At 35.3% G+C, this 20,891-nt stretch overlaps 3 protein-coding genes across 6 annotated transcripts; 2 read left to right on the top strand and 1 right to left on the bottom strand.

The window, feature by feature from the left end:
- The first annotated feature begins 174 nt into the window (after positions 1-174).
- On the top strand, positions 175-6,348 carry LOC136823257 (uncharacterized). 4 transcript variants are annotated; one of them, XM_067079437.1, is made up of 9 exons: positions 175-297; positions 592-642; positions 3,558-3,599; positions 4,060-4,125; positions 4,286-4,351; positions 4,546-4,668; positions 4,880-4,933; positions 5,228-5,462; positions 5,860-6,348. In XM_067079437.1, exons 1-9 carry the CDS (start codon positions 249-251, stop codon positions 6,110-6,112), a joined length of 939 nt encoding a protein of 312 aa, XP_066935538.1. In that variant the 5' UTR covers positions 175-248; the 3' UTR covers positions 6,113-6,348. The 4 variants fall into 4 exon arrangements, with proteins under 4 accessions (XP_066935538.1, XP_066935540.1, XP_066935539.1 ...); XM_067079439.1 differs by lacking the exon at positions 4,286-4,351 and having other exon boundaries at positions 176-297; positions 5,860-6,198; XM_067079438.1 differs by lacking the exons at positions 175-297; positions 592-642 and adding an exon at positions 3,301-3,406.
- A 1,543-nt stretch (positions 6,349-7,891) lies between these two features.
- On the top strand, positions 7,892-11,291 carry LOC136823240 (twist-related protein-like). Its single transcript, XM_067079420.1, is given in 3 exon segments — positions 7,892-7,949; positions 10,374-10,615; positions 10,618-11,291. Coding segments are annotated over 3 exon segments (894 nt in total). The 3' UTR covers positions 11,212-11,291.
- A 1,085-nt stretch (positions 11,292-12,376) lies between these two features.
- On the bottom strand, positions 12,377-20,723 carry LOC136823255 (solute carrier family 23 member 1-like). Its single transcript, XM_067079434.1, has 11 exons — positions 20,585-20,723; positions 19,359-19,503; positions 18,843-19,000; positions 18,114-18,376; positions 17,744-17,859; positions 17,221-17,402; positions 16,644-16,713; positions 15,798-15,939; positions 14,313-14,566; positions 13,312-13,582; positions 12,377-13,056 (listed from the first exon to the last, which is right to left on the bottom strand). The coding sequence occupies exons 2-11, from the start codon at positions 19,479-19,481 to the stop codon at positions 12,740-12,742; spliced, it is 1,896 nt and encodes a 631-aa protein (XP_066935535.1). The 5' UTR covers positions 19,482-19,503; positions 20,585-20,723; the 3' UTR covers positions 12,377-12,739.
- Positions 20,724-20,891: the final 168 nt, after the last annotated feature.

Here is a 20,891-nt window from a genome sequence, read left to right as displayed (position 1 = left end):
AGGATTAATCTGCTTAGATTTTAAAGATTTAAGCAAGACAGGAAAATCAGTGTGATTTAATCCTTAAGTAGGCCTAATTGGCTGACGCCTTTGCAATGAAAGAAAATAGAGAATCAGAACCCTATTACATTATTTACTTTGTTCCTGTCAGCCTCTTTTAGTATATAATCAACTGAATGTACATTACAGTCTACCACTAGCTGTTTAGATCATCTTAGTTTCAGAGGTGCTGCAAAAAAGTGATCAAAATGCAGACGATTCTACTTCTACTGGTTGGATTGATAACCATCAGCCACGGTAATGTTGTAATGATAATGGGGCATATTATTTTTTGCAATCATTTTTGTTTTAAATTATTTTTTCAGTTGAATCGTGTAACGTTGTCGAAAAAGAAATCTGACATTCACTGGCCTGTACTTGCTGTCAGAACTAAATAAATAGAGAACAGTTTGTTTTAATCAAATGGATGAAGTAGATTACTTTAAATGGGTTTGCTTTCGGTTTGAACTCTACTGGGTAGGTCAAAGGTCAGTAGCAAATTCTGCTGGAGCGTTTTCTTGTATAAACCGATTTTTTCCTTTTTAATTTCAGGGTTTCCGTCCAAAGCTCACAATCAAAAGAAAGAACGCCTTCACTACCCAGGTATTGTCCTTTTACCCTTTACAGTCGCCATCTTTGCTCTTTTGTTTATCTATACCATTTAGTACAACGATATTTCAATTTTATACAATCAACAGTGTGATGACCCCTTTTAAAGATAATAATGTTAGGTTCTGACAAAATTCGGGGTATCTTCTAAGCTCCATATGGGTTGAATAATGATAATAAGAACAAACTAAGAACAATAAGGCTTCCATGGCCAAAATATAAACCAGTTGAGTTGAAGTTTTTATAAGATGCTCACATAATTGGTTATTCAAAACAAAAGAGATGACGCGTTTTTTAGAAAAATATAATAAAAGTTTTTGTTTGAATAGTTAACGACCAATCCCATGACAAAAATTCTTGTAAATGTTTATCTTGACCCATATAAAGGCCCATATAAAGAGCAAGTTAAGAACATTTAAAGGCCTTTTGCAGACTATAAGATACGCTATTCCTTAGGAAATGGCACATTATTTACTCACAAAATCGGGAAAGTTAGAGCCTATTAAGAACATTCTTAGGCTTGAAATAGAAGTTAAAGATCATTCGAAGGCTTCAACAATTTTGAATATTCTTATAAAAAACATGTACATTAATTAGCTTTACAGAATCAAGTAGTCGTTTTCATTCTGTTTTGGCCTGTGCTATATCTACTGATTAAAGTTGTATAATTGTACGTGTAGGGGGAGGTAATACCCTATTAGCAAATCATATTAACATGTACAAATCCAAAGCCATGTCAAATAATCCCCATGTTATTATCATCGTCTTATTTTCTTCAAAACGCCTACTGATGAGATTATTATCAAGTTTTATACCGACGTAATGAATTTCCTTAATCTTTAGCAATGAGAGAACTCAATAGCACTTTCACGCCCAAATGGCAAATCATAATTCACGTAAATAAAAATTGTTGATGAGTCGTTTTGTTAAAAAAGTTCTGCTCTTAGCGTTATGATCAAATGACAATCGACACATAACAATTTTCAAAGGTCTCATCGATATAGCTCTTGTATGAAGCCTGAGTTAATGAAATCACAACTTGAAAATAGACAAAAGATTCATTCATAGAATGGGCTTTTCCAGAAAAAATTTGAATGTGGGGGTAGAGGATATAACAAATTTACCCCCCAGACAAGACAAATTTTGATGAATTTCCGCTACCCCCGAACAATATATCCTATGCCCCCCCCCCCATGTACGAACATTTTCTGAAAGAGCCAAATATTGGTTTAATCATCAGACGATAGTGAATGTAGTACTACAAATCTAGACATGAAAACTAATATTTAATTCATATCACCTTGAAAAGATGATGACATATATTCTACACCTGTTAAATTTTGAATAGTAAAAACATTCTTATAACCCAACGTCACAGGCTAAATATCAAACGACCATTGAGTTTCAAGCCCGAAGGGCTAGAGACGAAACTTTAAGCCATCTCAAGCAAGAGAAATTGAAGCCACTTATTTCACATCCAAAACGCGCATAGAACGTGCCGTAATCATGACGACGAATTGTATCTAGCAGTTCCTTTGTTTTGGAGGACTACATTTTTTGAAATCTAGCGATAGATTTTAGTTTCAATCTGGCGTTTGCGTAAAAACTACGCGCGGGCGTTCTGGATGGGAAATAAGTGGTTTCATTTCCCATCCAGCATTCTCGCCTCTAGCCCTTCGGGCTTGAGACTCAATGCAAAGTACGTCAAGGAAAGCCAAACTGCGATGTTAACTCGGTGTTTTTCGCTGAGAATAACTTATAACACCTAAACACTGAATTTTCCCAAGGCCAAACAACACGTGTCCCATCTAGCCCGGCTTCCTTAGGACAAACCCATCCGTTTAATCTGAAAATTCGCTTTTTGTGCAGCCGGTATTATTGGTGATTGGTTCACAGCAGGGCCAATTCTTTGGATAAATCTTTTTTTATCAAGCGGTGAATTTATTTGATTATATACAAAAACGCACTTGAACAAATTAATTAGCGTGTTATGAAAATTTATGCCACTGCTCAGTGTCACCTTCAGACTGACGTAAATTGCATACATTGTACATGTTTTTTTGATAACAACAAACTATATAAAAACATAAGGCTTCGATGGCCAAAATATCCTTTACTTTCTCTAAAACATCCAATTTCATAGGAAAATAGACTAAAATATTCACAAAATGGTGTAAATAAGAAGACACGTTAAAGAACATTTGAAAAGTAAAAAAACCTAAGAGCGTCCAAAGGCTTCCAAAGATTTTTATGTTCTGTGTTAATGTGCCGGTGCGTGACAGAGCTAATTTTGAAACCATACGACGGGTCAGTAAACTTCATCGATTGTGGATGATCACTTTTTGAGTAAAATGTTTTGCTCCACCTTTTACAGTCACCTTTCACGATTATCTTTCTGGTATATTTATTGTCAAAAGCCTGTAAATCAAATTTTCAAGATAGAAAAAGGTCGCTTGTGTCATTACAATAAAGGAAAAGCTTCCCTCCTCCCATGCACTTGACGAGAAAAGTGCCATTTTTGACATACAATCATAAAACTAGTTAGCAACTAACGATAATGCATCAATCACTACGTGAAATCTTTCATCCTTTTCCATAAGACGTGTCAAAATTATGAATATAAAAGCACATAAGATGAATGCAAAAAGCATAACTGTCCTGTCGTAGTCAAAAGGACAAGGATATTTTCGAATATTCAAAGGACTCACGATGCAGATCTTTATCTTTTCGTTGATTGCTTCGATCGCATACACTCAAGGTGAGATCTAAATTGACTTTCCAAACCATCTAAATTGAACCGTTGGACCTTTTCAGTGAAATATATTTCTTGAAAATGAAACTGTTAATGTTAGATGAATTAAGAAACGTTGCGAGCTTTGTAATACATCGTCACTTTAATATTTTTCAAGGTTATCACATCAAAGGTCCACAAAAAGACCATAAGGAGATAAGTGAGTGATTATGATTTTTGTCTTTTCCCTTATGAAGCATTATATTATGAAGCCCATTATCCTATTCAATAATCCCCCTTTTTTTGCTAAAAATTTGAAAAAACCCGGAAGCAAACTGACTTTTGAACAAGAATGCCCTTTGAGGGAGTGCTTCAGAGTCCGGTATTCCGGTATTCCGGTTATGAGTAGAAAAATTACCGGTATTCCAGTATTTAAGATGCCTGCCGGTAGCGGTATTTACAGAGATATATACTGGTATTTCAGTGAAGGATTAGAAAATGACCGGTATTCTGGTATTTTGTACCCTCGGAAGCCCCCCACCTTTGACTTTCACAATTGCACCTTTCTGGCAGAAACATAAGACGGGGATAATGGCAATATAACCCTTGTCTCGTACTTCAGCTCGAGGAAGTCAAAGGCAAAAAATAAATAAATAACAAAACATTTTTGTTCAATCAAGGTTACGATGAACCAATGCCCGAAGAAGATGCACAATATGATGAAGAAATGTACCATGATGGTCCAAGTGAGTCTTTTCAAATATTTTTGTATTTTGTATTTTTTGTATTCAACATATAGAGTATCGCTCGGTAGATTAGGACGGACCAATGTCATATACAACTCTTGTCTTGTACTTCAACACGAAGAAGGTCAAAAAATAAATAAGAAAAACTTTATTGTTCAAGGTTACGATGGACCGGTGCCCGAAGGAGCTCCACAATATGATGAAGAAATGTACCAAGATGGTTTGAGTGAGTAGTTTTGATATTTCCTTTGACGACAAGGAAGTGATTGAAAGTGAGGCTAAGTCTTGCTTTCCATGGGTTTCAAAATGTTATCACCAGTCCAAACGCTGAGTCTAAAATGTCTGGAATTATTTTGGGATTGGAGATTGATTTCTTTTGTTTACAAAGAGTTGAAATTATAATCGTAATTTCTTCTTTAGGCTGCAAGGATAAATATTCAAATTGTCCAACTTCTTTGCGTCAATATTGCGAAAGTCACAGTTTTGTGAAGACGGATTGGTGTCGGAAAACATGTGGTGATTGCTCACCAGACCCAGCTCCTGGTAAGATATAATCGAAATCAATATATTAGTAGTAGAACCTCTTTTTAGACTTTTTATAAATTTAAAAAAATAAAATTTAACCATCATGCTTTGCTGCAAGGTAGTTGTTTTGAGAACATTCATTATCGTTAAGACTCAATGTAGACCAGTTAGACTTAGCTCAAAAAATGGGATAAATATTCAATACTTTTTATACTATTACTTTTCACAGCTTATGTGACAGCTGAACCGAAAATTTCAAGCTCAGAGATGGAAAGCATCAAAGGTATGACTTTCAGTGAATTCCTGAACGCTGGTAAAAAAATTAATCTCGTTGGAGTGGCTATAAATGAACAAAATATTATAGTAAAGAAGTTACAAGACAAAAGAAGAAAGAAACCAAATATCACTAATTGTGAATGTTCAATTGTTTTACAAGTTTGTTTTGGACACGTGATTTTAATTGTTCTCTTTATATAATGACACGTGTTTCGCGCAATGTTTAAATTTTACTACTGTTATCTCCCTTTAAATGTTTGTTAAGCTACAGTTATTCTTATTTTCTTGTTTATCATAAAAGCAACTTGCTTGGCAGCTCACAATGCAAAACGAGCACTCCACAGAGACACATCCTCAATGACTTATGACATGGACCTCGCGAAACGTGCTCAAACCTACGCAGAATATCTCCTGGAATTCAAGCAGTGGAAACACGACGACTTTCGAACATATAATGGCTACGAAACTGGAGTTGGTGAAAACCTTTATTGGTCGTCTTCAGCAAGTGGAGCCTCTACTAACGCTGTTACTTCTTGGTAAGATTACTAAGATTAATAAAACTCAATAATTCGAGAAGGATTCTCATCTATATAATAATAATAGTAGATATACGTATTTGAACACTTTCTCTGCGTGTTTTGATGTTTGCTAGCGATTTCAGATTTCCGTAATTCTTTTTCCCGGGGATATAATTTGCATCAACATTTTTTAGCATAAACCCAGATGATACATATTGGTGATTTTTGTTTCCTGAATATTGTCTATGACTTTTAAAGATTTTAACAATAGGCTGCGGAAAACCTACGAATTCCTCTACATTGAATATTGAGTGATCCGTAATCTTTCTAAATTTGTGGTATTTTAAAGGATTTAGCCCCTTGAAACACAATGCTAAAAACAGTTGCCATGAAAACATTCTTTGATTTGATCTAGGTACGACGAAATCAAGAACTACAATTATGAAACCGGCAAGTCAAACGGTGGAGATATTGGTCATTTCACACAATTAGTTTGGGATTCTTCAACTAAATTGGGTTGCGGTGTTGCTAAAGGAACAGGTGGAACTTACGTCGTTTCCAGATATTTACCCGCCGGCAACACACAAGACCAGTACACACAGCATGTTCATGAGTTAATCGCGAAAAAAGATCAACAAGACGATGCTGTAGAAGAAAAAGTTTTATAAGCCAGGATTTCCAACACAAATATTCAAGATGCTGAAAATTTGGTTACATCGTAGAATTAATAGTATTTCCCATGAAATAACGTAAAAATTATAATAAACCCTTTGTTATTTTGCACACATATATCTTCAATTTGCTTAAAATATCGTCACTTATTTATTTTATTGGCTGCTTTACAGATGTAAAATTTAAACCTTCCTTTATTTGAAACATGCACTTTCAAGGAAATGACATCCGACATGACCTTTCGTATTTGTACATCTTAAATTAACAAGTGATACTTTTATGGACCTACCTGGTTATGCATTTAACACATATATAATTGATATCTACGTGACGTGACCATTAAACAATCATTCAGAACACAAATAGTGACGATTTATTAAAATTAGTCCTTTGTTTCTTATAAAAAACGTGCATGCTCTTGAAATATTCCTTCATATTAAAGACTTTGTGAGCAAAAAAAACATCTATCTCATAAAAAAAAATTGAGTTATCTGACTAAGAACACTGATGTATACTTTTATTAATTAATGATTCTTATAGATAAACATGCGTTTTTTGAGCCAACAAATTTTTTTTGCAAAAATCTACTTGAGCCTCTTTTAACTATGATGGTACCCTACTTTCATGAACAAAATCACTTACGATACAATTTTTCACAAAGTTCAAAAAACCCGTTTTTTTTCGAAAATCGGGCTCATCCGTCACATTTTGGCCACTACCATTTTGCACCTTTGTACCAAAAATCAAAAAATTCCTATGATTCAATCCCGAGAAAAGTTGGTAACAGACGGACGGACGAACGGACAGACGGACAGACGGACGGACGGATGAACACAAGTTAATTTATAGGACCTCCAGGTAGGTCCAAAAATTTGGACGTCTTAAGGTCAAACTAGATGGGATTTTCTCATCCAAAAAGTCACCCAATAACTAGAAACTCGACTTTTATCTCCCGGAATCCCTTACTTGGAGGTGAAAATCCCTAAAAAGCTAAAAAAAATTGCTCACTTCTCTGTTTTTATGTTTTTATTTTTCCATGGCGATCACTAAAAAATATATCAATTTTTCACTTTTTCAAAATTATTGACAAAACACTATGTTCACAGAAAATCTATTCGCACCACAGAATATTGTTATGGAAGCGAATCAGCTACAAAACGTAAATGTCTTTTTTCTAGTTGGGGTAGAATTTCCTAGACCGATTTTTCGATGGAACCCCCGACATGTATTTGACACATGCGTGTAAAAAGATAAAATTTCCCTCAACAAGATTAGTGAATAAGGAAAGTGAGCCAAACGAAAGGGATAAGCTGGAGTTTTTACAAGATACTTCACTAATTGGTCATTTAAAGTGATAGAGATGACGTGTTCTTTAGAAAAAGTAATAAGATTCTTTTATTACATCTTAACGACCAACCAAATCAAATAAGAGCTTGTAAAAACTCCAGCTTGTCTCAAACGAAAGAGGTCGAAAATAGGCTGTTCTTTGAAACTTGATTCTAGCCATAAACGGTTTACCTCCTACACCATACCTTTTCCTGCGATCTTATCGACAAAAATACCGTCCGTGTATTGACGTGGACCCTAACGATATCGTCTGGAGGTTTACAAGCTAATTCGCCAGGCGTTCACGCTCCACCGGGTCCTTGTTACTTTTATTTACGCCTGACGATTGCCGAGAATGCTGAATGCATGAAACTCTTTCAAGAACACTGGATGAAATCAGAGCGTTCCATTTTGGAAAAATGTCAACACATTTTTCAACATTTTGAAAGATGACTTTTGTACGTTTCTTTGGAAATTTATTGAAAGATGTTATTTCCACCGAGGATGGTTTGACAGAAAAAGTAAAAAAAGGAGTCTTAGTATTTAGAAAAAAAAACATTTTTTCATGGTAGAATACCTCATTCTAAACGACAACTGAGAAAAGGGTGCACTGCAGTTAGTCATCATCCGTAGACTGTACGACAAGTGTTCTAGGAGACTGTGGTTGTCTGCAGTCATACAGGAAGCAGACAGATAACACACTTGTACACTTTTCACAACCACATTAATAAACAAAACCTTCTTGTCATGATATGATACTCTAACAAATGAATTGTTATTTTCCGGTTTTCATCGCCTCGTATTTCCTACTAGCGCAGATTGCAAGTAAGCCAGTTTTCAATATAGATAGCCTATTTTTAATAACTTGAAAATTTAAATATTGTATTCTCCACCTATTTAATCACGATATCAAGAAAGCTCCGTGGTTATCAGAACCTAAATCTAAATACAATAACACAATCGCGTTACTCAGGTAAGTTATGGCATGTCTCAAAAATATGAAAATTAACATAATTTTTGAAGACCATTAGCCAGCAGAAAATGAGGAAACCAATGATTTACTGATGTCAGTAAAATTTCAAAATAAGTAGTGATGTGCAGCTTTAGTCCACATTTCATGTTTTTACCTTTAGCCAAACTGGAGTTATTCAAAAATCAAGTTTTGCTGACGTCAGTCACTTTTTGGTTTTTGCGGTTTTTTGCGAAAATGAGGGCGTAAACAATTAGGTAACACCCCTACAGGGGAACTTCCACATGGTATACTTAGTTAAATCATTGGTTTGCTTATTTTCTGCCGGCTAATGGTCTTCAAAAATTATATTAATTTTCAGGTTTTTGAGTCATGCCATAACTTACCTGAGTAATTGAATTTGAAAGAAAAGAAGAGCTTTACCAAAAAGAATTCCAGGCTTGAAAAGTTGGTTTTACAATTAGACAGTAAACCCTGACAAAGTGATATTCAAAGCTTTCCGAGATTATCAAGAATAAGTTTTATGAGAACAGGTATCTAGAACAGTAAATCCAAGAGAGATGAACGAAAATGGTTTATACCAGGTACTTAAATGATGTTTCTTTATTTGCATCACTATTTTTCCTACACCCACAATATCACTCTCCCTTCTACGGAAATTATAGAACACGCTTCCAGACAAAGCTTTCATTTAAAAGGGCACAAATATTTTGGGTCCCGGACTGAAATCGTTAATTCACAGTCTTTGCAGATCCTCCAGGTTTTTTTAAAAAAAATGCACATCAGTCGGTACCACTACATGAAAAGGCAGCTATTGCCTTAACGGGAAGTATTTCCCGAACGGGAAGGTGAAAATAACCCGAAAAGGAAACTGTTTTCAGATTGAAAATTTCATCGTTTTCGGTCAAGAACTTTTCATCGTTCCCGAACGGAAAATAGAATTTTTGTAAACAAAGCAGATTTTTGATTCCCGATCAAGAAAAGTTTCCAAATAGGGAAATTTTTAATTGGGAATAGGGAAAAGTAGAATCAAGAAGCGATTACCCGATGGATTTCTTAACTACCCGAAGAATATCATTTATTTTCCCTCCTTTACAAGAGGGACAAGTTTTTAACTTTTCACAGGTATTTCCGAAGTGCTCAGAGGCCACTTTCCTGATCGGGAAACTGGTGAACTTCCCGATTTGGAAAGTTTAGCCATTTCAGGAAGTTTTCCACCTTCCCGTTCGGGAAATATTTCCCGTTAAGGCAAAAATTGCCTTTTTCATTAAAAATCGTGTCTCATTCATTTATACTAAAATAACGTGGAAAGTTTAGCAACAACACCGTGCCCACCACTGAGTTTTAAGCCACGAAGGGGCTAGAGATGAAGCTTCAACCTTTCTCAAGCAAGAAAATCACCTTAAGATTTGCGCCGTAATTATAATGACAGATTAATCTAGCACTTTCCTATTTTCTTTTCTGGCGATATGTTTTAGATTCAATCTAGCGTTTGTGTAAAAACCACGTGGGTCACGCGTTTGAAATGGGAAATAAATGGCTTCATTTCCAATCCAGGAGTCTCGTGTCTAGCCCCTCGGGCTTGGAAGACAATGGTGCCAACTAATGGCTCCCCATTGTCCGGCTAGGGACAACGCAAGTGACACCCACATTCGTCTGGGGACAGACTCGCTTGTTCAAATCAACTTCACTTAATACACCATATTTTATAAAGCTCGAAATAGCATTCTTTGGTTAAGGATCTCTCTATAAAAGGTTACCAAGATTTTTAATCTTTATATCATTTCTTCGGTTTTGGCGATGAAAAAAATCACATCTTGAAAGCGAATGTTTTCTAAAACTAGAACGTCACGTCAATGATTAGTTCAGAAGGGAGAGAAGAACTAAGAAGGAAAGACTGACTACTAAAGCCTGGAGATAAAACGCTAAATCTTTATTGCTCATATTGAGTCTTTAACAAGCCAATTTTTGGTGGTTTAATTTAGTAATTTCTGGTTCGGATTGTTTTTGTAACCAACTTAAATTGGAAAACATAATGTTTATAAATCATTATACTACAGAAGTGAATGGTTATGGTGGAATTGGAGCATATCAAAATATGGGGAATTATTTGACTGGACTAAACCAACGAAAACGTAAAACACCTTTTGACGGATTTGATAATTCAGCAACCAAAACAATGTGCATTCCAGCCAAACGCAGCTATACCGAAGTGTACAGGATGAAGGGAGACAAACACAACAATCTAACCTGATGTTTGATAATGAAATAGAAGAGCCGAAAGCACAGCGCGCGATTGCTAATATCCGCGAGCGACAACGAACTCAAGCGTTGAATCAAGCTTTCAATTCTCTTCGCAAAATCATCCCTACACTACCTTCAGATAAACTCTCCAAAATACAAACTCTAAAACTTGCGGTCATGTATATCGAATTTTTGAGCAAAGTCTTAGAATGTGATGAACAGAACACTTCCAATCAGCAAATCGATTTCATGCTAGCACAAGAGAAAATAAGTTACGCCTTTAGTGTATGGCGAATGGAAGGCGACTTTTATGCAGCTAATGGTGGTTTTGGGGCCGCCGCCCATAACAAAACAGGACATTATTTCACAGAACACGAGCTAAACTCTTGTAAATACGAATTCAATCCGAACTTTGGTAACCAGCTTTTGTACAAACCTTTGACGTTGAAAAACAGTGAAAGTGAAAGATCAGTAATCAAAGAAGAGGAAAATGAAAGAAATAAAGATGACGTCATGAACATTGAAAATTTGACGGCTCAACAAAGATATGGTTGAGCCTTTCAAAAGCATAAGCAATGAAAGTGCTATTTTGTAAATGTTGTACATATATGATAAATATATGAGAAATATCTTGATATCTTGATGTCTTCTAGGCACGTTTTAGTGTAAGAAAAAGTCCTTAGATGAGACTCTGAAAATGACTTGAATCTTCAGCCACATCCTAGGTTGAATGGCAAAAAATATTTTTGCAGACAAAATTCTTTCGTGAGTAGGTTGAATGTCTTTCTGCTATATATGGAGAAAATTTTTTGACACAAAATCACTTGAGCCTTATTAGGTGTCAAATAATAGAGATTTATCGTCTTTTATAGTTTGAGGAAGTTCAAATCACGTACTTTATTTTAAATGTGACAAAATCAACCCTTTCAAGTAAAACATACTTGTTAGTAAAGGATATCACTCCTGATGAATTAACAAACTTAAAGTTATGCATAACTTCGATAATGCCCTGCTTTTCTACGCAACACTTCCAATTGAAAATTTACAAGTCGATCAATTTTCTCGAAAACACGCAGCAAAATCAGGCTTTTTGAAAATAAAGTATAGCCTTACAGACAAGAACGATTGTGAAAAATCTCTAGCTGAGAAGTTTACTTTAAGTCTGTTCTATATGATGCACAAGATTTGTGATCTCGTACATGACCCTCGTTTTTGATTTTAAGGTAAGGGTTATGTCAGATTTTACAACGGAAAAGATACGAATCTGAATTTCACAACGTTGCGGAATTTGACAGTTCTAATTCAAGTAATATCATCATCAGAGATTATTCAGCGATCAATCACTACGCTTTTTTTATAAGCAACCGAGTTGCAAAGGGTCCAGCCCTGAGAATGGTTAAAATATTGATCAACTTTGCCTTGCCCACCTAGCCCTGAAACTGAACATTAACTGGGAAAGCAACCAAAAATCCCTAAAAAGAAACATTTTCGTCATTGATTGGCATTATAATGTGTACCGATGGTATTCGAATACCTAGTTTGAGGTATTTTGAACATAAAACGAGATAAAAAGCTAGAAATTTTCAGGTTGCTAGACATTTTTTTAGCTCAAAATCCATAAGCAATTTTTTGACTAAAATACTTAAAATCCATAGTAACTTCAGCCCTGAGCCGAATATTGGGGTTGCTTATAAAAAAATAATTTGTACTCCAGTAGTGGTAATATTCATGTCACATCATAGAAAAGGAGGTATTTGGTTTGGTATTGGAATTTACAAAACTGATACTGTATGATTAAATACTTATGTACAAAGAAATTGAGTGAAAAATAAAAATGACTAAATAGTATACACCTTTTCGACCATAGTCACGGGGTCAGGCGCGTACCACTTTCTTATTTAAGTACCCCCTAAACTCAATCCAATTCTTTTTTACACCTTTTTCTATTGTTTATAGGTGCGATAAAAGAGTGGGACGGTTTTAGGGTGGTAAAACGGACAAAAAAATGCCCGCACGGCAATTGGCGGCTACGGTCGAAAAGGTGTATTGAATGCATACCAGCAATTATTTTTTTACAAATTCCTCAAATAGCAATTTCATCTGATTGTAAATCAAAATTTTGTAATTCACTTGACCTTGATATTTTACGTTGTTTATTGTGCGGTAAGAAAGGGATGTATTTCACCCAACTGTGTCTGTCTAAGAATCCTTGAATATAAGGTAGATCGTACGTACGGCAAGCACTGCCATCAAAACCTTGCATACTTTTCCATGCGTACAAGCCGCGGTCTTCTTTGCTGCCTGGCAACAAGTTATCAAAGATGGCAGCTGTCAACCCTCCGACAGCCATATTAGTTTTAAGAAGAACGAATAAGACTTGATCGATTTCCTCAATTCCGGCTGTAAGACGAGAAAAAGTATATTATGATAGGAGGGTCACAAACTCTGTTGATATGCTATTTTATTGCATTAAATTTACATACTTTTGTTTGCATAGAAGCACAAGCAGAAGTTAAACGTGAATACCTACTCAGACCACCCCCTCCTCAATGAACAAAATTTTTCAAGAAAAGCCCTATACCACTTGTTCATTTAACTAGATTTAATTACTAGAGTACTTCAAAAATGAACAAAAATACAATTCAATTAACTTACTGTTAATAGCTTCTTGATTTTTGACGATCCAGGTTGGTACGACCATTCCATTGAATAAAGCGAATCCCAAAACAAAAAGATTTCTTGAACTATTCAAGTTGACGAATTGAAGATTGGAAAGTCCAACAGCGATGATGAAACCAAACAAACTCCAAAGCATTCCACCAATCACAGGGTCAGGAATCAATGTGAAGATTGCACCAAACTTGCCAAGGATGGACAACAGAATCATGATGACACCTGATACTTGAACAACACGTCGACTGGCAACCTTGAAAGATATGTTATTTTGATTTGATAATCTTATGAATCATATTTTCATTTTCCCTGCATACAATGGGCTTTTCCAGAAAAAAATCGTGCATTGAGGAGGTCCATTTCCGTTCCAAGGGGGTAAGGTTTGAAACGCAGCGGAATTCCATAAGGGTAGACGAAAATCCGTCAAAAATAAGCGGAATTCCAAGGGGATAATGATTGAAAATTTGTAAAAATTCGGAATTCCAGAGGGTATGATCCTAATATTGCCTGGAATTCCAAGGGGGTAGGTAGGTCACAAAAGGTTGGACCTCCTCAACAGGGGGTCCACGGTTTTTTTCTGGAAAAGCCCAATGCCGTGATTTTCCATGTAAGATTTTCTGGATTGATGCAAATCATCTCGATAAACTCTAGTTTATTGAGTGTTTTTACGGAAAGTTTATTAAAAGATTTCTACTAAAGTTATGAAAAAATATTACCGTGAAGAAGGGAAACAAGGTTTAAGTAACTGGGCAGGTGAGATAGGTGAATGCTGTTGAAAGCGCAGGAAAGGAATCAATAGAAATCCAATCAACTCTTTCTAATTCGAACCTTTATATTCGAGCATTTGTAATTCGAAACATCAGTCCCTTAACATGAAAAATGATAAAGAAAATACTCCTCCGAATCTATCTCAAACTCAAAGAAGATTCTATCCCTTGAAAATTTAATTAGAGAGCCAACTGTAAAATAGAAAATTTTCTTACCCTTGTTATACCCATTGCTGCAATATTTTCACTGTAAGATGTCGTTCCATTGCCTGATCCAAATGCACCAGCTAGTATACAACATAATCCTTCACAAAGAATGCCTCTATTCACCGAATGTTTGGGTGGTGGAGGCACACCTGCTATCCTTGCGCATGCGTAGTAATCTCCTATTGATTCGATCATCGAGGCAAACACACCTGCAATCATACCAAAGACACCAGCAACGTGAGCTGTCGGCATTCCCCATTGGCCTGAATCATTTGAAAAATTCTTTTTCACTTCATATCGTGAGTATATGTTGTTGTTAAAAGAAATGAAATACACGTTTTCTATGAGGACAAACTATATAAGAGAACAAAAGGCTTCGATGGCAAAATATAAAGAGCAAGTTAAGAACATTTTAAGGCTTTATAGACGTTCCTTTGTGAAATTTAACAACTTGTAATTACCTGGTAGTAATTTTTTAACCCTATTCAAACTAGGCTTTTAGGGGCGGTTCAGAACTAGGGGGGGGGGGCTTTTCCTGTACCACCCCTTAACTTTTGATCTAGTGGGTATTTTTGGATGAAATTTGGCACACAAGATCCTTGTCACGTAAGGTAACTTTTGACAAAAGAATTTTTTGATGACGTCACTCATCATGCCCAAAGTGAGCAAAAACCGGAAATTTCCTTTGTTCTTATAAATTACAATTGTATTCTAACAAAAGCTTTAGAAAAAAGTTGCCTGAGTTTAAAATGCTTATTTTATCCTAAATATTCAATAAATTACGGTTTAAACGATATATTTGACATTAAAAATAAATTTGTATTGGAAAAGTGTCAATTTTTGTGACACCTTACTGTCAGAAATGTCATCATGCTCAAGGTGTGAAAATCTTTAGGTGTCAAATTTTTTTTTATTTTGAAGCTAAATAAAAGTTAGGAATTTACAGAAAATTTCAAGGCAAAAGCTCTATTATTTCAGGACCTATTACCAATAGTTTGACCTCCGAACAGAAAGAGCCCCCCCTAGTACGAATAGGGTTAATTTTGTGATTTTTTTTTGAATGTTGTAAATTGAAATTCATTTTTGTTTTTTTTTTACTATACTTGTGATCATGATGCAAAGAAGACACCGAAACGTCAAACAATGAATAAAATTAAATTTTTAGTTTTCACTTTTTTTATCAGCTTTATAGACTCTAAAACACCCAATTTCTTAGGGAAATGAACAAAAATATACTCACAAGATGGTAAAAATAAGAACATGTTAAGAACATTAAGGCTTTTCGGACTCTAAAACATCCAATCTCTTAGAAAATTGGACCTTGATACTCACAAAATGGTGAAAATAAGAACATTTTCTAAGCATTTTAGGCTTCAAACTCAAGAAGGTAAGAGAATCCGAAGGCCACAAAAACTTTGGACGTTCTTAAAAAATGTGTAGAAGTCAAGAAAAACCTTTTTGATGTTAAAAAAGTAATGAAAGGAGCTTGTGTACCTGGATATGGAACGCGTATCCATTCCGCTTCGTAGACTACGGAAATCCGTTTATCCGTTCGTGCTGGTGAGTCTTCGGGAAAGCCTCCAGCAATGGTAATAATAGCGGAAACACCCCATGCTGTGAAAATCGCCAAAATCACCTGCTTGGATGAAAAATTCAAAATAAAAACTTTAGAGACGTCAAGATGTTAAGTTTTCGAGTCCACTATAACCAATAAAATGAAAGATAAGAACCAATTACAGTATTTGATTATTATCATCTTACGAAATTACGAGAGGCTCTCACAGTTGAAAAGCTCGTAAACTCTTCAGATTATGCAGGAGACAATGGATAAATCACATTTCGCATACGGCAAAAAAGTGTTACAATTCCCCATTCGATGTGTGGTCCTACATGCTAGACGACTAATTCAAACAGTAGAAAATAAGCAAATATATAGGAGGGACAAATTATACAAACTGATGTTATCCCGTAATAATTATCGTAATAATAATTTCATGGCGATTTCACCCCCATTTGGTCTTCTCCCCCTATCTACCCTTTTTACGGGGTTCCACCTGTTGGAAGAATATTTTTGTGACAAACCGATTAGCTATATTTTAACAAAAATAAGAATTTCCTGCAATAAATGGACAAATGCTGGAAATATGGACACATTTAATTAACTATTTGAAATATTATACCTAATCTTTGCACTTTCTACCCCCAAAATTTCCTGAAATCCCCCATTCGCATTAGTCCCCCCATCAAGGTGAAAATATTCACTCCCCCCTCCAGGGCAAAAGTTGACTCCCTATCTTCCTGGGGGGGGTGACCCCATGGATTTTATATACGTAAACTTACAGGGAATAAATTGAAGAAGGAGAATCGATGACCGAGAACTTGTGAGAATAAAATGACACACAACACCGTCCTATAACGAGATGACAAATAATGAGAAAAAGTCAATGTTTCCATTATAAACAAATAAGTCTATAAAACGAGATTTTGATGTCTTGTAAAGGAAAGACAAAAAAAAACATCTTTGACTGCTCAGCATTAAAATTAAACTTAAGATTTCAGGATGACTACTTACTTACTACGGGATGAAATTAAGTCCCAATGGAATTTCGAAAAGGCCTTATCCGCAAAATATTGAAAAAAAAACACAAAATTGTCAAATAAATTACTTTTAAATGCTTACTGGCATCAAAGAAGCGCTAATAATGCGTATTTCAACAACCAACATGTATGATTTGGAAGCAAAAGGCACACAATCGTGAAATATTGTCTCCCAATAGCGAAATCTTAAAATTTAATCCCACGAAAATTCATCCTATTAAAGTAAACGATCAATCAAAAGAACTACAGACTTTAAAGCACCGTAAAAAATTAAAGAAAGGGATCAAACCTTAATGTTCTTGAAGAATCTAAAACTTACAAGGCAGCGATACCCCACTGTTTGCCAGCAAAGTCACCAGTAGATTCGAAGAGAGCTATACCAACCAGTGAGACTGTGGGAGCGATGGTCAAAGGACCAATGAATCGCATGAGAAATCCAATAATACCAGTCATTCCAATCACAACTTGAAATAATGATGCCAACATGATAGAACCTTGAATCTTGAAAAAAATGAAGTTAACCTTTTATGAGAAATAAGCCGTTGGATGCCAATGGTTCTTCTTATGGCTGGTCAACAGACAGAATCACAGCAAACGTAAGATCATTTCATTGCAACATACATGCAAAAGGTACAAGTAACAATATCAGGCTTCGAATTAGCCTTAAGAGCAGAATAATAAAGATTTGAGCCTCAAAGTGCCAAAAAATTGAACCTCAACAGAAGTTCTTACATAGCATCGTATACTTAATCATGAATTTTTTACTAATAGAAAAAATATAGCTAAAAATCTTCAGGGATCCTTTATTTTTTATTTAAGAACAGCCTACAATATATACTCACTTCTCGCATTCCCACTCTCCAATCATGTTGTTCCACCATCAGAAGTGGAGCAGCTGTTGTTGTGCTTGTAGTGAAAATCGTTGTTGGTGTCTTTGTCGTTGTAGTCGTGCTTGTCACTTTAAGATTATGAACCAGTAAGTTTAGTCAAGTGTAACAAAGAGCAAAGACCCTCCAAGGAGGGCAACGCCCTTAAACAACATAACATTTGTTTTGTTAATTAACTAAAAGCTTGGGAGTAGGTTAGAGAATTCTTCAAATTTCCGACGTTGGAAAATGTTCTTATTTGAAAGAAACTATTTTGATAAAAGCAATTCAATTAGAAAATGTATCAAGCTCTCAAGACTAAATAATGAAGGCTGGTAATACTTACTTGTGGTGTTTAGTAATGTTGAATTACTTAAGGTAATGTTGGAAATTATCGAGTTCAATAACAAGGGATCGATGGTCGAGTTGAATAAAAAGGGAAGAATAGTCGAGTTGACAAGTAACGAGTTGATAGTCGTGTTGAGTGGACCAGTCGAGTTGCTTAATACTGAGACAATCGAGGGATTGTTACATTTGTATTTTGGAAGGTTCAGTATTGAGATGGTTGGTCCTAAGAATGCGACAGTAGCTCCTTGGACAATAGGTAACCTGAATTAAAGTGAAAGATGAGAGAAGATAAATTTGTTTTGAGTTGAATTCGATGATGCCTAGTCCATACTTTCACGTTTCAACGCTGTTTCATGATATAACTTTAAAGTGCAAAAAGATGTAAGGAAAGCATAGTTAAACATAGTTGTTTTTAAACTGAAGTACGCTATAAATTAAACCAATAGACCTTTTCATTAATTACTTCATGAACATCACTTGCCTCGTTTTGAAATTATTGCCATGGTGATTAACTCCAAGCGGATTTTATTACAACTACCTTCTATTCATTAAAAAATCATTTAATGTCTTAAGGAACGTGATCACCATGGATATTGTTTGAATACGAGGCAAGTGATGTTCGTGACTTATTTTAGTGATAGCATAATAGGGAGGAAGCTGATATGATCTCTTCCGATGGTACTAATATCCAAAAAATAAAAATAAATGTTCAAATCAGCGAACCCACCTGGTGCCAACACAGGATTGGACGATAGTTGCTATCCCAGAAATCAGGAAAACAGTGCTGATGATTTCACTCAATGCAAGAGGGTTGTCGCCAATACAAAGAGGACCAGCAAGAAGAATGGGGATGACCAGAGTTGATCCCACCATCGTCATGTAATGCTGTGCAAATAATGATATATATTTTCAAGGTACAAGATTTTTTAGATAACAATGTAAACATTTGACGCTCTAGATCTTAGGCTCTTGAGCTTTATATCTGTTTTAAAAGGTATATCTTCGCAATGCTGTTTGTCTCCAAAGCTTTGATTTTCAAAAAAGTTTGTAGTATGAGTTTTTTCAGGAAAGCTAAAAAACAGCCTGATTATAAAGATGACTTGATGGCTCCAGGTAGACTTTCATTCCTATTTGGGAGATAGGAAGCGCGTGCTTTGCAAATGAGACTAGGCTTATCTAGCAAAGTGATAAATCAATATTTCATTATAATTGACATTGAAGGTCTATAACAGATTACACCAACCTGAAGTGAGAGGAGTATAGTGTAATACCATGGCGGTATATCATCCACGTTATACATCATGAAATCAAAACCACGCCCAAAACTCTTCTTACGCCCTCCTCCATGTTCGATTGACTTATCCATGGCCGTCGTAAAGGAGTATTAACTAAAAGAAAATGAAGTCAAAATATAAATGGTGATTTGAAAAGTAAAGTTCACCGCATTCACCGTACATGTTTTATTTGATTATTTCTCGAGGACTGCTTCAATATTTAGTACACCGTTCATTACCCATGTCTACCCAAAGCTTTGCTTTATCACTATATTGAAGATATGTTTCTAAAAAACGTTTAAATTCCATGGAAGAGCTTTCAATTATATCGATTATTAAAAATCAACAGATTTTTGCTTTTCCCGGCAACTCCAATCCTAAAACTTAAACATCTTCCGTAAAAATTAATCAACAATTTAAACAATTTAAATATTGCAGCAGTTCTCGCGAAAGGTCAGGAAAGGTCGTATAAAACTTGTTTGAGTTAAATTTATAACACATGACTTCAATCAAAATCTTAAGTTTGGAACATCGATCTTAACAAATATTTAAAACCATTCATGATATAAGTTTATGATAACCCTTATTTTCTTTAGACCTTCAGCCCCCGTTTGGAAAGGCAAAAACTTACTTTACACGTTGAAGGAGCCCAAAAGAGGACCATATAAGGAGAAGATAATCCCTTTACTTCCCTCTGTCGTAGAGAATTAATTTGGAGGCGAAAATTTGGGAACTTTCTGGGTCTTTATAAGACAAACAGAGAACAACTGCTAAAGAAACATTTTGAAATCGTTCAAATATAAAATCAAAATATAAACAAAAATAAAGTCGATTTCAACGAGCTTTAAAAAACCCAGGGTCAAGAAATCAGAATCTCTACGTCTAAAAAGACGCCAAGAGGATATCCCTGTGCCTGAAATAGACAACGAAGCCTCTTACAAATTAGAGTTTGAGTTATCTGAATACTCCCCAGACTTTTCAGCTAATTTAAACAGTGAGGTAGTATCTATTGCCATTTTGAAAGAGTTTTAGCGGGGTCAACGTAGGGGCTTTTTTACTGGTCCTTTCGATTCCCAACAATCCCTTCATTTTTTTGTTCCGTCGCCAGAGAGTTCAAATGTGTGATGGCAGTAAACTACATTCCTATAAAAATTTTATCAGATAAAACCAACTTAATTATATTTAGAAAACATACCAATGATACGGAGGTTGTAGAATCTGCCATTTCGTTTCCACCAACGACGAATTAATTGTTTAGTAATGTTAAAATTGCTATATTCATACATCCTGCATAAAATTTTACCACATTTGATCGACACTTCTGAAAAATACAACTGAAAAACAACAACATAACAATAAGGCGTACGAGCCCTCTTGAATGTTGACCTCGCTTTCGCGAAAGTCTATGTCTGTAAAAAATGTTAACAACGCGGCTCGAAGAAGTCTTCGAAAATATATAAAACTTTTGGGATAATTCGACTGCGCGAAAGTTTCTGCATGCA

The sequence above is a fragment of the Clytia hemisphaerica genome, unplaced genomic scaffold (genome assembly GCF_902728285.1).
Source record: "Clytia hemisphaerica strain Z4C2 unplaced genomic scaffold, Clytia hemisphaerica genome assembly, whole genome shotgun sequence".
In the NCBI taxonomy this organism is placed as follows: Eukaryota; Metazoa; Cnidaria; class Hydrozoa; order Leptothecata; family Clytiidae; genus Clytia; species Clytia hemisphaerica.
This window is presented reverse-complemented; position numbering and strand designations above follow the sequence as displayed.

What these genes read in the sequence shown, in the direction of transcription:
- LOC136823257 (XM_067079437.1), top strand. Translation starts at nt 249, where the DNA reads ATGCAGACGATTCTACTTCTACTGGTTGGATTGATAACCATCAGCCAC. An exon ending in CTCACCAGACCCAGCTCCTG is followed by an intron (nt 4,669 to 4,879) that starts GTAAGATATAAT and finishes TACTTTTCACAG; the next exon opens with CTTATGTGACAGCTGAACCG. An exon ending in AGAGATGGAAAGCATCAAAG is followed by an intron (nt 4,934 to 5,227) that starts GTATGACTTTCA and finishes TTATCATAAAAG; the next exon opens with CAACTTGCTTGGCAGCTCAC.
- LOC136823255 (XM_067079434.1), bottom strand. Translation starts at nt 19,481, where the DNA reads ATGGATAAGTCAATCGAACATGGAGGAGGGCGTAAGAAGAGTTTTGGG. An exon ending in CAATCCTGTGTTGGCACCAG is followed by an intron (nt 18,377 to 18,842) that starts GTGGGTTCGCTG and finishes ACTTTAATTCAG; the next exon opens with GTTACCTATTGTCCAAGGAG. An exon ending in CAGCAATGGGTATAACAAGG is followed by an intron (nt 13,583 to 14,312) that starts GTAAGAAAATTT and finishes ATATCTTTCAAG; the next exon opens with GTTGCCAGTCGACGTGTTGT.